Source organism: Macrobrachium nipponense, chromosome 13, assembly GCF_015104395.2.
Source record: "Macrobrachium nipponense isolate FS-2020 chromosome 13, ASM1510439v2, whole genome shotgun sequence".
Lineage (NCBI taxonomy): Eukaryota > Metazoa > Arthropoda > Malacostraca > Decapoda > Palaemonidae > Macrobrachium > Macrobrachium nipponense.
In genome coordinates, this window is record NC_087206.1 from 47,822,300 (window position 1) to 47,838,173 (window position 15,874).

The window sequence follows — 15,874 nt, forward strand, 5'->3', positions numbered from 1 at the left end:
TGGAAGACCTTGTTAGGCCTCTTCTTGGTGATGGATTCTGGAAGTTTTCTGTTCATGGCCCCAGAATTGTTCATAGGAGATGAAAACTCCTCTCTGCCGCCAGCTCCACTCATTTAACAGTCGAGATGCACCAGTGTGGAACCGACACCTCTGTGGAGCTCATGGTAAGCTACATTTCAGGCAGGAGGAATGTGGTGGCCGACAATCTAGCCATTGGGATTAAGTATGGAGTGGACTCTGCATCAAGACGTAGTAGTTCACCGTTTTATCTTTGGGGAAGACCTATGTTAGACCTCTGCCACTCACTTCAACAGGAAGCTGGAGGTCTACTTGGAGGTTTACGATCCTCTACCTCAGGTAGAAGACGCTCTTCAGCATCCTTTACACAATCTTCAAGGTATGCATTTCCTTAGTTCTGCTGGATCCATTAGGTTCTGGACAGAGTAGTCTGCCAGATCCATCAGTTCCTGGACAGAGTAGTGAACTCCAGGAATTTCACAGTGTCCTTGGTGGTGCCTCTGTGTCCACAGGCAAATTGGTTCCGAGAACTACTGTATCTTCTGTTAGTGGTTCCAAAAGAAATCCTCCATGGAGCCCCTCTTGCTAGCCTCATGTAGAAATGTTCCACCAGTCGGTAAGATCTCTGTCACTTCATGGCCAGAGACTGTCGAGTATCTCCTGAGAGCGAGAAGCTTTTCTCCCAAAGCAGCAGGCCAGATGCCCACCTACTATGGTTGGGGTCGTCATTAGTGTTTCTCTCCACTGGATTTCAGTGAGCTGATAGTGGATTTTCTATTCTTTCACAGCATCTCAGCTTTCATGGACTACAGGGTTAATCCTGTGTCTAAAAGGCTTGGACATCTCTTCATCCTGGGAAATCACGGTGTTGTTCAGGAGTCTTGAACAGTCTTATTCAACAAAATTGCTCAAACATGCGATGTGCGATCTTACTCTGGTCATAATTAGTCTCACTTGAGCTCCATTCAAACAACTACATCAATCATCAGTCGGGAATCTGACTCTAAAGACAGTTTTCCGGTTAGCCTTGGCTTCCTTGAAGAGAGTGGGTGAGCTTCATGGCTCAAGTTATGACAATAAAAGCACCAGGGGTGAGAGGTCTGTGGCCTTCGAATTTGTCGCGGATTTTGTAGGTAAGACTCAAAATCCCTCGGTTCATGATGGCAATTGTGTCTAGTTTTCATTCTTCTCCTGAATGAATTGGTGGACAGTGAGCCGTAGGAGTTTTTGCCTTGTTCTGTCAGAGCTCATACTGCTATGTAAAGAATTCTCCACATATGGCCTAGGTGTCGTAGACTTTGTTTTAGCACCGGTCATTCCAGAATGGAAGTTTCCAAGATCTCCTTTTCATTCAGGCATGCTCCTCATCAGATAGTTTTGTCTCAAAGTCTATGCAGGCTACAGCATATGACATCAGAGGAATGAGTTCCTCTTTGGCAATTAAGAAGTCTGTTCATAGGGTTTTGAATGCTGGTTCCTGGCTTCAGCAGACCACGTTCACTTCCTTTATCTGAAGGACATGCCCACAGATCCTTGAACACATTTTTTTTTTTTTTTTTTTTTTTTTTTTTTTTTTTTTTTTTTTTGATCTGGTGGTGGCTGCCCATCAAGTTATGTAGCTCATCCAGTGGCCCCAGCAAGACAGTTTGTATCTTACCTAAGATGATTGTGTGGGAGAGAGAGTGAGGGAGATGGCTGGTCTCCTTTCTCTTTTTATCTTTCTTCTTCCTGCAGGCAGGTTGAAGAATATGACACGTCATAAGCTGGAACTGGTCTGATACAGGTGAGTGTGGCAGCCATACTGGTTGCAGTTATTTGTTTATTCCTATACAATAAACAAATCTGTTTCTCAGTAGCACTTGCTCCTCTCTCTAACAAGGGGAGAGAGGAGTGGTGACAATTCCCTGTGTCCTATGTGGTTTGCTGCTTAAACAGACAGTTCTTTTTTACTTTCCATGAATGCAATGAATCTGGACATGTCTCATTGTGTTTAATCTCAGAAGGTTGCGTTTTTAGATACAGCAATACGTACCCGGAACTTACGCAATTCGATTTGCGCGAATTCACAATAGCGCAAACTTTTCATCGAAACCTAACTAATTATCATGCACTAGTTCTTCACAACAGCGTGAACATTTGTGAATCATCCAGAAACTCGGGCAAAACCCTGCACCAGTGTATATGTTCAATTGTTACTTAAATTTTCAAGTTTTAAAGCTTTTCCATATAAAATCATTATTAAAAATATATTATTTTTATTTTTGTACATGCATAAAGTTACTGCACTCTTCAAAGATGACACCCCTTCAGAAAGTTTAATTTCTGAAGTACATACTAGTATACTACAGTTAGTATAAGTTCTCATGCTTTTAAGAGTAAAATCAGTATGGCAAATTTGTGTATGCTATTAATATTTTTGAAAATATATACAAGGGCAGTACATAATTCACATTGTTTGTCACTATATAAGACCTTCATGATCAACTAGTAAAACATATCAGAGACATAACAGAGTTGTTGTTCTGTGAAAATTACTATCTTAACCTCGGAGAGAAGTGCTGGTACAATCATGAACTGCCCAACTCTAGCAGCCCCTCTCATATCCTGGGTTGGATTGCAGCTGAAGAGATGATGCTGGCACAGTGATTTTGGACTCAAAGACGTCACAGAAAGATGGCTGGTAACTCAGCTGGGGAGATGATACTTGCACTGTGGCTTCGGACTTGAAGACGTCAGAAAAGGGTTGGAACTAATTTTACAAGCAGGAAATACTGACTGCTTAACTCCATCTTCCAACAGGAAGGACTTTCTGGCTTCTCTTCATCACTGGTAAGTAGGGCTCGCTACTTCACCTTGTCTCGGCCATGAGAACCTTAGAGACTTCTCATCACAAACTGGAAGGGCTGGCTGCTTCTCTTGGGCAGTTTGTCCGACCTCTGATTCTATTAGTCTCCCTCTGTTGCTTATATCTGTCCTGGCCAGTCTCAAGAAGCTTATATACCTATGTACGTATGAGCGGAGTTAATCACTGGCTATCATCATCCCCATACTATAAGGAGTTTTGTTTATTTTCTGCTTAATGATGGATTCCTCTAAAACTGCCCATTTTTGTCACATCATAGAAGCTTCTAGAACAAATTTTCTGATGCAATCTTCTAGAACAAATTTCCTGATGTAATCTTGAGCCAATACTATGCCATTTCACAAAAGCATGGCATGAGAGACCATGTGGTGTCATTTCAAAAGGTTTCTTTATTGAGTTCCTAAATTGCCACAAAGTGTTGGCAACGAGGACTGGCAGGTATTAAAACCTTCTCGCAAACAGAGGAAGCAATCATGTTTTGGATAAGAGATACATATTTTCTTTTTTAATATATTTCTTCAACATTATGGCATCTACCCATGACGACAGGCCTCTCCCTATTCAGAACCATGGGAAGGGGTGGAAGGAAACAACAATATGGGTATGCTAGTGTCTTTTAAATTGGTAACGACCGTCCATATCCCACGCAAAATGAGCAAACATACTTGGGCAGCAGTTGTAATAAAAATCTTTTAGTACACAGTGTTCTTGTTCATTTTTTGATAAGGCAAGGTCATCTTTGATAAGTCAGGGCTGCCCTACTGCTTGGAGGAGTCATTCTTGGGAACACAGAAGAGACATGCATGGGATGAATGAACTCATTGGTGTTGGAAAAACCCATTGAAGGGTGGTAGTTGTGATATGATCATGCCAACTCAACCCATAGGAGATGATGCTGTATCCCCAAAGGATGATTTCCACTGCAAGTGCAGCAAAAGATGACCTTCAGCCTACAAAGCCCTATTGGGCTCCAGTTTGAATTTTAGCCTAGCTTAACTTTCTTTACACAAATTAATAATCTACCCACCTGTACGCATTCTCCAACTCCAGTATACTCCAGAAATCACCTTAGATCAACAGCACAACAAGACTTACGTCCTAAAAACTCCTACCAGACAGAGAGCTCTCCCCTACCAACTAAACACCACACGCACGTGTCTCCTTCTCCCCAGTGTTATTGTTTACATCTCACCGATGCCGCTGCCATCTTGTCTATGACGTCACAACACAACTTAAATACATCAACAGACACCTAGAATCAACCATATGCTGTCCATATATAGGACACCCACCATATTTCAACAATGCATAAAATACCAATAACAATTATACAATATATAATCACACATCTCTTTCTCCCTCCCTTCTGACTGTTTCCTAACGTAGTCCCCGCTTAATTTCCTTCATCCTCCAACTCTTTACCTTCTACATAATTTCTTATATATTCCCCTGAAACTCCTGCTTTAGTTAATACATCAGCCACTTGCTCCTTTCCTTTTATCCATCTCACCTCCTTTATTTCCCCAAATTCTATGGTTTCCCTTATTGCTGCAATATTTAGTTTTAATCTCTTGCTACTTACACTGGTGCTTGATTTGATGGCACTCATTAGTGTTTTACTATCAGTGTTAACCAAAGCTTCTAAATTTCTCCCTCCTACTACCTCTTCCCACAAATGCTTGAAATATATCAATCCTTCTATAGCTTCCCCAACACCCAGGCCTTCGGCCTCAATGGTGGATTTTGCCACTCTCCTGGATTTCCGAGACTTCCACCATCTTCTATGTTTCCAAATGAAGCGTCTGCATAGGCTTCCCAATAAATCCTTTCTTCTTCCATCTCACTTATTGTAACTTTGCCCATGGTGCTCTTAGTTTTTCTCACAATTTTAATAAGCTTCTTCGTATCCTGAGTTGCTCCTTCTTTAAATGTTTTACTTAATTCGCTAACATCATATATTTCTGCCATGGTATGTAGTGATACCCAATTCAGCTGCCCTACCACTGATCTATACTCAGTTAACTCCTTTTGTTCTAGCACTCTATTACCCATATATCTTCTAGCCTCTGGTTCTCTTATAGAATTTATATACTGCCACTGATTAAGGGAAAATCTGTTCTCCTGCTCTATTACTACTATATATGTACTTTAACCTTTTACTCTCTTGTTCTCCTACTTGCAATTTCCCTTTCAATTTCCCAATCGTTTCCTTTAAGAATCCTTCAGTTCCTCCATAGCAAAAATCATCTATGTGTGTACACAATATGCCATTCAATTTACGTATTGTCCTTTTTCCAAAAGAATATATTAGGTTCTAGTCTACTTCTCTCACCTTGAAGCTCCTTCACTACTTTCACCACTATACAATACCATGCGTTTGCTGCGTCTGTGAGTCCATAGACGGTTTTCTTCAACTTCCATAATCCCCTCCAACCATCTTCCCTAGATGGCTTTAAATACACTTCTCTTTGTATCTCAAACCCTCTAGCTACCAATCTTGCTTTACATATCCTTTCCCCCCTTTTATCTTTTCAGTTACTATTCATCTTGTAGATATAGCTTTTTGTCCAACATGATTTACTTCCCTCATATACCTGGTTATCTCTCCAACTTTGAAGTTCTTTTTCTTTAGCTTCCATTATGCTTCTATTTTCAAATCCCAGCAACTCCTCTTCATCTTCAATACTTTCCACTTGACTATAATCCCTCAAGTTAACCCACCCTTTGTCACCTGACTGTTAGTCTTGTACATTGTACGTATCAGCCCATGCTTGGCTTGATCTTTTTCCTGCAAGACCTAATATAGTCCATTCTTCTACTTGTCCTGTATTGTTGTTTATAGCTCTACCTCTATTTCCATTTTTGAATTTTGGTATCTCTTCCATTAACTCGCCTTCTATTGACCCACTTTCCCTGGTATTTTCCACTGTTTCCTCTACCACCTCTCTTTCTATAGTCTCTTTTGTGTCTGCATTCCTTCTCTCACCTAGTATTATTTCCTCTCCTTCTTGCCAATCTACATTCCCTTCATTTGGGCCATTTGGTATATCTTTCACATCATGGGATTTATCTATTCTAGCAGATATCTCTTCTGTATCTGGTGATTGTCGTTGAATCCTAGTCACATGTATCCTAGCTACTTCTCTTAAAGAATCCCCATGTTTGACTATTATTGTTTTCCCCGATACTCCCACTATGTGAGCAGGTCCTCTCCATTCATTTTCATTTTCCCTCTTATAGAATACCTCATCTCCTACCACTGCTTCTTCAAATTTATGTTCTCTGATGTTTTTGTTTAACACTATTCTTATTTTATTACATGACTAATTTTTTATAAATGCTTCTTTGGCCTTGTGCATTGCATTCAGTGCGTCCCTTACCATACCCTCATCCATCCCCTTTTCTCTGCTTGCAGGACTTGAACTTTCTTCTCTAATTAGGTTATTCCTTCTCCCATTAAGTTAAGCAGTGAAAGGTCTTTCCAAATACTAATTGGTTGGGAGAGAAACCTCCATTATTCATTAAGCAGTTCCTAGCACTCACTACCCATTTCAATGTTATGGACCAATCTACTTCCTCCTCCATCATCTTTTTTACACTTCTATTGATCATGCCTACAGTCTTTTCACATAATCCGTTGCTCCACGGAGATTCTGATGCTGTGGCTAATACTTTATTATTCCATCTTTCTGCCATCCTCCTTACTTTTTCATTTTGAAATTTTCCCCCATTGTTTGATAGTATTTTGGAGGGCGCTCCAAATATAGCAAACCAGCACTCAAAAAGTGTCTTTATTATAGTTTCTGGTTTGCTATCTTTTATCCAACAGGCCTGACAATACCTCGTTGCCATATCCACTATTACCAAGAACTTTCTCTCTTCTATCTCTCCCACATCCATCACTACAACTTCATTAAACATTTTACTCCAAGAAAAGCCTACTACTGGTTTGTATCTTTTACAAACCTCACAATTTTCAATCAGTTCCGTTAGTAACTTTCTTATATCCTCTTTTTCTTTTTCGATTAACCCATTACTCCATTGTGCTTCTCTATTAGCTTCCATATTTTATTTCCACTTCCATAACCAAACTGTAAATATAATTTCTTCATTTTGTTCTTAATTTCCCACAGATACTTTCCCTTCCAACCCTCCAGTAATAATTCTTCTACCTTCCTCCTCCTTATAGGTACTCTTAACCCTTAAACGCCTATTGGACGTATTAAACGTCGACGAAAATTGTCTGTTGGGTGCTTAATTGATGTATGATACATCGACACAAAAAGTTTTTTTAAAAATTCGCGGAAAAATAGTTACAGGCCTACTTGGTGAAAACTTTTGAATCACACACCTTGAGGGATGCTGGGAGTTCACGGATCAAGCTGTTGTTTTGTTTACAAGGGTTACCCAGGCGCGCATGCATGAATTTCTTTCTTCTTGCACTAAAAAGCATCAGCGATACATCTCGGAAATTATTTCATCACTGACGTAATTTTAGCACCATTTTATATTAGCCGTTACATAGAGTTTTATATATGAAAATGTGCGCAATTTTATTTAGATAACAACAAAAAACAACCCATGGTTGTAGCTTTTATCATTTTGAAATATTTTCATATAAATAATAATGATAAGTGCCAAAATTTCAACCTTTGGTCAACTTTGACTCTACCGAAATGGTCAAAAAATGCAATTATAAGCTAAAACTCTTATATTCTAGTAATATCCAATCATTTAGCTTCAACTTGCAACAAATTGGAAGTCTCTAGCACAATATTTTGATTTATGGTGAATTTTTGAAAAAAAACTTTTTCCTTACGTCCGGGCGGTAACTGCCGAAAAAATCAGAAATTCTTTCGTCCTATTGTCATAATGTTTGCACCGTTTTATATTAGCTGTTACATAAAGTTTTATATATGAAAATGTGCACAATTTCATGTAGAATACAACTAAAAACAACCCATGGTTGTAGCTTTTATCAGTTTTGAAATATTTTCATATAAATAAAGATAAGTGCCAAAATATCAACCTTCGGTCAACTTTGACTCAACCGAAATGGTAAAAAAATGTAATTGTAAGCTAAAACTTCGTATATTCTAGTGATATTCAATCATTTACCTTCATTTTGGCAACAAATTGGAAGTCTCTAGCACAGTATTTCGATTTATGGTGAATTTTTGAAAAAAAAACATTTTCCTTACGTTCGCGCGGTAACTGCTGAAAAAATCTGAAATTCTTTTGTCCGATTGTCGTAATCTTTGCACCATTTTATATTAGCCTTTACATAAAGTTTTACATATGAAAATATGCTCAATTTCATGTGCAGAATACAACAAAAGACAACCCATGGTTGTAGCTTTTATCAGTTTTGAAATATTTTCATATAAATACTAATGATGTGCCAAAATTTCTACCTTCGGTCAACTTTGACTCGACCGAAATGGTCAAAAAACGAAATTGTAAGCTAAAACTCTTACATTCTAGTAATATTTAATCATTTGCCTTCATTTTGCAACAAACTGGAAGCCTCTAGCACATTATTTTGATTTACTGTGAATTTTTGAAAAAACTTTCCTTATGTCCGCGCGGTAACTGCCGAAAAAATCAGAAATTCTTTCGTCCGAATGTCATAATGTTTGCACCATTTTATATTAGCCGTTACATAAAGTTTTATTTGAAAATGTGCGCAAATGTCATGTAGAAAACAACAAATAATAACTCATGGTTATAGCTTTTATCAGTTTTGAAATATTTCCATATACAGGGGGTCCTCGAGTTACGACGTTGATCCGTTCTTACGATGCATCGTAACACGATTTTCAGCGTAAGTCGGAACATTGAAAAATACCACATGATTTAATGTAAATACCTATCAATAACAACGAGAGAACAATTCCTTACCTTTATTAGTTTGATTGGCTTGCACACTGGAGAGGAAGCTGCGGTGCTGGAGAGACTGGGGGAGGTTAGTGAAGAGAAAAAGAACCTCCAGAAGTTGCTGGAGATGCTGAGGCAGATGATTCTTGAGGTGAGGCAGAACATACTAGTACTGGAGATGCTGAGGCAGGTGATTCTTGAGGTGAGGCAGAACATACTACTGGAGATGTTGGGGCAGGTGAGTCTTTAGGTGAGGCAGAACCTACAGAAGGTGCTGGAGATACTGGGGCAGGTGAGTCTGGGTTAGCAGAACATTCAGAAGGTGCTGGATTAGCAGAGGCAGCTGAGGTAGAGGGTACAGGATCTCCTGCAGCCTCTCTACCTTCTTAAAATACTGCTCCAGGTTAGTCTGAACAGAGAGCGACCTCTTTTCATCCAAGATCTCCTTGTAACACTGCATCAAATCCATGACGCCTCTGGAAACCCTAGTGAACCTGTCCAAGTTGGGATCCTGAGCCTCAAAAGTTGACAACGCTTGCTGCAACTCTGCAAAACCTCTTATCAAGTCCTGCCTTGTGAAAGCCTTAGGCTCTGGGGTGGGTGCTTCTTCTTCTTCCTCTATTATCTGCTTCTCCAGTTGTATCAGGTCCTCAGCAGATAACTCCTCGCCATGAGACTCCAGCAGCTCTGTAACATCATCAACCTCCATCTCCAAATTGATTTCCTTACTCAGGGCAACAACGTTCTTGACAACTAGCTGAACTGTGTCCTCAAACCCATGGAAATCATTCACAAATTGAGGACAAATTTTCTTCCAGACACCATTCATGTTTGTTTGCTTAACCTCCTCCCAGGAATTAGCAATGTTCTTTACAGCATCAAGGATGTTGTAGGATTTCCAAAAGTCCTTCAGAGTCAAGTCCTTCTTGGTTTCAGTTGCCTGTAAAGCCATAGCAATTGTCCTTCGTAGGTAGTAGGCCTTGAACGAAGCAATCACTCCTTGGTCCATAGGCTGTAAAAGGGCCGTGGTATTAGGTGGAAGGTAAACCACCTTGACATTAGGGTTGAAGTCTCCCAGCTGGGCAGGGTGTCCAGGGGCATTGTCCAGCACTAGCAACACCTTAAAGGGGATACCCTTGGAGGCGCAATACCGCTCCACACTTGGAACAAAATGGTTTACGAAACCAGTCCTCAAACACTGCAAGTGTCACCCATGCCTTCTTGTTGGACTTCCAAAATTACTGGTAGTTGACCCTTCCAAATGCCCTTGAGTGCCCTTGGATTTTCAGCCTGATACACCAACAAGGGCTTCAGTTTGAAGTCGCCAGCAGCATTACCCCCAAGAAGTAAAGTTAGCCTCTCCTTGCTGGCTTTATGACCGGGTGCTGACTTCTCCTCCTTGGCGATGTAAGTGCGGTTAGGCATACGTTTCCAAAACAAACCTGTCTCGTCTACGTTAAACACTTGCTGAGCAGAATAACCCCCCTCCTTAATTATCTCAGACAACGCTTTAGGAAATTCACTCGCTGCTTTCTCATCCCCACTAGCAGCTTCACCTTGCAATTTAAGGTTATGGTAATTGGCCCGAGCCTTAAATCGCATAAACCAACCCCTACTAGCCACAAACTCTTCACTTTCACTTCCCTCCCCCTTTTTCCTTTTTCAACGCTTCAAAACAATCTTTTCGCCTTCTCCTGAATCACCATAAGGCTGACTGGGATACGCCGTTGATTTTGGTCTTCCAACCAAAGCACCAATAACCTTTCCATTTCAATTATTAGACCACTACGCTGCTTAGTTATCACTGTCGCTTTCATAGGAGCAGATCCTTTCACATGTTCAACGATGCGCTCTTTATCTTTGATAATGGTAGCAACGGTCGAACGGCTAAGGCCAAGCGAGCGGCCAATGTTTGTTGGCGTTTCTCCCTTCTCAGATCGCTTTATAATGTCCACTTTAATTTCCATGGTGATGGCCTTTCTTTTCTTCGATGCACTACCATCAGAAGAGTCCGCCTTGCGCTTGGGAGCCATAACAAAGAGCAAAAAGTTACAAAAACGATACAACACGAGGGAGAGAGAGGCAGTGTAAACAACCAAAATGGCGTATGGGCGAGGAATGAGCGTAGCGAAGCGACGCCGTCCTCTCCCCCACAAAGCGTATTCTTCCGCCGTGCGCCTGGAACTAGTTCGCGTTTGTTTACGTTGCTTACTACGCTAAACCGCGTAAGACGGAACGACGCAAAATATTATTTTTTATATTTTTATGGGGGCGCGTTCGTAACCACGAAACATCGTAAGTCGAGACCAGCGTAACCCGAGGACTTACTGTAAATCACAATACGTAAATAGAAAAAATTCGTCCTTCGGTCAACTTTGACTCTACCGAACTGATCGAAAACTGCAATTGTAAGGTAAAACACTACAGTCTGGTAATATTCAATCAATTACCTTCATTTTGCAACAAATGGGAAGTCTTGCACTATATTTTGATTTATGGTGAATTTTTGAAAACTACTTTGTTTTATATCCGCGCTTTACGAATTCATGTATCATATAATTTTTTATATACCAAAATCATTGTAATTTAGTGTACAATGCAACAAAAAACTAATCAACTCATTAGCTTTAACCGTTTTCCTCACAGTGCAATTTGTATACAATTATATATATATAATTTTTTTTTTTTTTTTTTTTTTTGTGCTGTCATATATTCAATAGTATTTATATATGATAATGAGATATTTTTTCATTTCTGATGGTTACATACTAAACTTCAGGGAATGACAAAAAAAGGAGCCAAAAATTAACTCTTATCTTAAAAACTAAGCGTGCTGTGATTTTTTGGAAAACACTTTGTTTCCGCTTTGGCGCACACTCCCGAATGCCGCCGGCATACGGGAGACACTTTTGGAAATACCCGCTCGGCGTTTAAGGGTTAAATGACCCTGTTCGTCTTCTCTTAACTCTTTCATTCCCCCTAAATTTCTACTATGACAGAATTTTCTTTCAAGTTTAGGGTCATTCCCATTTTGCTCATGGTTTGCTTACCTATCAGCCAGGGTATATCACCCTGCAGAATTTCTGTCTTCAAATAAAACTTTTTGTTTTTTAGTATCACATGTATTTCTATTATTCCTTTGGCAAGATGTCTCACCAAAATTAAACACTTTATTAGACTCTGTCCTAGTGTCCCTCATTCACCTCAACTTTTCTTGACTCAAATCCATGACAATACATGCTAGTCACAATTCCCCGCAAACTGTTGATTTACACTGTGTCCAAAATTGCATCAACCACCTCCCACGACTCTTCCACTGTTTTATTAACTTCTCCTACATAAACCTCTTCTTCTGTTCCATTTTCTGTTTTCAGCTTATTTTCTTCTAGTTTTGTTTCAGTTTTCTTCCTATTATGCAAATTCTGAGGACAATCCCTAGCCCAATGCCATTCCGAGCTGCATATTGCACATACTGTTACCTTCCCTTCTTTGTTTATAGGATTTCTTCCATCCCTACCTCGGTTCCATCTTCCCCGATATCTCTGGTTTTCCCTCCCTCTCCCAGAACTGGCATTGCCTTCTGACGACCCCCACCATTCCCGTTCCTCTTTAGTCCCTAATCCCTCAAATAGTCTTTTCATTGTTTGTGACACTGTTTCGTACTCTAACTTTTCTTGCCCACAAGCTGATAATACCATTTGCTCTTGATTTTCCGTGAGATTTGCTTGCTTTATTACATGATAACCGTTGACTTCTCTTTCAAGCGCGCCTTTCCCCATTGGTCTTTCACACCCATCTCATATCTAATTAAATAGTCCGCCATCTTTTCACTAGATTCTCTTCTTATTAGAATGTATCTTTTTATTCTGCCGTAATTCTCCATTACCAATTCTTATAGATGGGCTTTATCTAGTTTGTTTAGGATTATCTTTGGACCCTCTGTACCCGTAAGTTTATCTCTATCTAATCCTTCCACTAGTTCTCGGGCTTTCCCTTTTAAGCTCAGTCTCATTTCTATCGCTGGGTATTTTGTATCTTCTCCATACAACAATAGCCAATCTTCGACTTAACCTTTCCATTCTTTGTACTCTTCACTATCGGATCCAGGCATCTTTGATCAACCATGCTCTGCTACCAGTTTGAATTTTATCCTAGCCTAACTTTCTTTACACACATGAATAATCTACCCACCTGTATGCGTTCTCCAACTCCAGTATACTCCAGAAATCACCTTAGATCAACAGCACAACAAGACTTAGGATCCAAAAACTCCTACCAGACAGAGAGCTCTCCCCAACCAACCAAACACCACACACACGTGTCTCCTTCTCCCCCGTGTTATTGTTTATATCTCACCACCGCCGCTGCCATCTTGTCTATGACGTCACAGCCTATGATGTCACAACACAACTTAAATACATCAACAGACACCTTCTAGAATCAACCATATGCTTTCCATATATAGGACACCCACCATATTTCAACAATGCATAAAATACCAATAACAATTATACAATATGTAATCACTCCATTCTTCCTTTGCTGTCAGTGGATATTCCTGGAATGGCTTTTCCTTTTCCTGAATAGGTATGTATCTGTCCACCACAAAAGGGATGCTGTTTTTGTTGCTGCTGCTGTTGTTGCTGCCCTTCTGTTTCTGATAAGATCCCATAGAAAAATAGGAGATTTGTATGACTCGAGGCCATACCAGGGCTTCATGGATTTTTGGGGTGGGTACTCATGTACCCATTATTTACTGGGTTCCAACTTAACCATTAGAGTAGACACAGTACAGTTTTGTTGGCACAAACTCATTCAGTGTTTTCACAACAAATACTGTATAAGAGATTATAAAAGAAGGGTGAAGAATATATGTACGGTGGCTGCAGAGGAAATGTTGACAAACAGTGGAAGAGGTAATACTATGGGCATGAAATGGAGTTCATCACAACCACCTGCACCACTAAATGCTCCCCACACCAGGACACTGGAGGGATGTTTAAAAGTTTTCACGGTGAATTTTGGGTGGAACCGCGACAGTCTTGGGGCGACGAACAACTTTGGACGTAGCTCTGACAAGTCTGAAGGTCTATTCATCAGAAAACATGACCCCTCTCCACTGCTCACTTGTCCAGGCATGATATTTCTTGCAAAAAGCTTTGCATTTCTTCATCATATCTTCTTTCAACATGGGTTTCTCAGCAGCACAGTGGCAGGAAAGGCCAAGGTTCTTCTGAAGGCGGTGTTGGATTGCACGAACAGCAACATTTTTCAACAGAGTGGTCATCTTTTTCTTTAAGGCAGCAGGTGTAATTGAAGGATCATTCATAACTTCATGTTTCAAGAGCTTCTCTGTACGTGGGGAGGTTTTCCTGATCCCCTCAGGCCAGGTTTCCTCTTCTGTACCTCCTGGCTGGAGTCCCACAGAAGCCTTCTTCAGGACATAAATGGCTTGTCTTGAAGTCCAAATATCTAGCGCCACACAAATTACTGACACTCCCTGCTCAGGGAGTGTTAAGGCACGAGTTTTTTCTTCATCAGTAAGCTTCTTTTACCCCACATTAGCAGTTGGTGTCACTGCTACAGCACTCCAAAAATAGAAAAACAGTAGAGACAGAAGGGGCAATGGGGCTGTCTGACATACACCTACTCTCATCCGTAGCCGAGTCGGCACTGAGTCTGTATTGGCTTTGAGTCACTTCTGAGGGTGTTTCGAACTGCCAGACGTACGAGCAAACCCCACCACCCAGTAGCCTGACCAGCGCAACCAAAATGTTTACTACTTACATTTTTTGCTGTCAACATTTTCTTTGCACCCACTGTATTAGAACCAATTGATACTTTTCTTTTGGTCCTGGGGTACCATTTTATGAAATCATAGAGCACTCCTCATAGGGAATGTATAATTATCATAGGAACAGCAGCCAAAACAGTCTTGGAAGACTTTGGGATCTCCATCACAGTCACTTTCATGATTGTGGTAGATTTTAGAATGGGGAATTTAGAGAAACATAAATTCATTATTCATATATGTCATCCTTTGATACTTGAGAATAATGCAGAACATAGTACATCACTTGCTTTTCCTGCTACTACCTTGTCCATTAGACACATTTTACCACGTCTTATCCATTACAAAACCTAATTCTTTGATCGATGGTTGTATTGTGATGTAGAATCTGCCAATTAGTAACAAGACAGTATTCTGGTTCTGTTGCCAGGCCATCAAGTTTCTCAAATGCATAACAGAGAACCAAATTTGAAGGCCATGATGTGGATGTGGCTTGTGGGTCATGCTGGCAAAGCCATATCAAGATATTTTGGCACATAAGGAGTTAACCTTAGTGCTATCAAATATGCAACCAGTATTTTCTTGGCTATATTTTGACCCAATAAACACCTAGAGTATTTTAGTGAATTTCTACCTATTCCTGTTCAAGGAAGGAGTAATGTGAAGTGTATGTTAATTTTGAATTCCATTAAAGGCCCTACAGATTCTTGGCCAAACTTCTGTTGATAAGAGTTTCAGATAAGAGATATTAAGTGCAAGACTTGGTTGTAAAAGAGAATCCTCATATATAATATATCCCATTTTTTTATTTTAATGTCATATTGAAATTGCCTCCTTTAGCTTGCATTCTGTGTCTAGATGGTTGAAATGTACATGCTTGGTCAAAGCTATAAGTGCTACTATGATGAATCAATACAAATCTGTTAGTGAAAATTGTTCTCAGCTATTGTTAATCCATCTGTCTAGTTACTGGATAGTTGTGAAATAGGGTAGAGAAAGGATCTCTTTTATTGCTCATAACAGTGCATTATTTTCCACAGGCTTGAAAATCAAGTTCATGTTTTAATGGCAGAAAGAGAAGAGGTAGAGCTCAAGCTGAAGAATGAGCAGGAAGCACAGGAAATTGCTTATGCAAACAAGTTAATGCAGTACCAGGCAACAATAGCAGCCCTTGACCAGTGTGCAACACCTGTAGTTGATGATCCACCCGTCCAGCAGGTAACTTTATGTCATTTTGGAAATTTTTCTTAGTCATCATCTCATTCCTGCTGAGTGGTATGGTAAAACATTCCTTTCAATATTCAAATCAGTAGTTAGGTATTTTC

The 15,874-nt window shown here is 40.0% G+C and overlaps 1 protein-coding gene across 6 annotated transcripts in view; it reads left to right on the plus strand.

The window, feature by feature from the left end:
• Positions 1-15,874, plus strand: part of LOC135225783 (uncharacterized) — a 602,193-nt gene that overhangs the window by 456,458 nt on the left and 129,861 nt on the right. For all 6 annotated transcript variants that reach the window (XM_064265254.1, XM_064265252.1, XM_064265251.1 and 3 more), the window contains one exon: positions 15,590-15,767. In XM_064265254.1, coding sequence (XP_064121324.1) covers positions 15,590-15,767 — 178 coding nt within the window. The remainder of the gene's footprint in view (positions 1-15,589; positions 15,768-15,874) is intronic.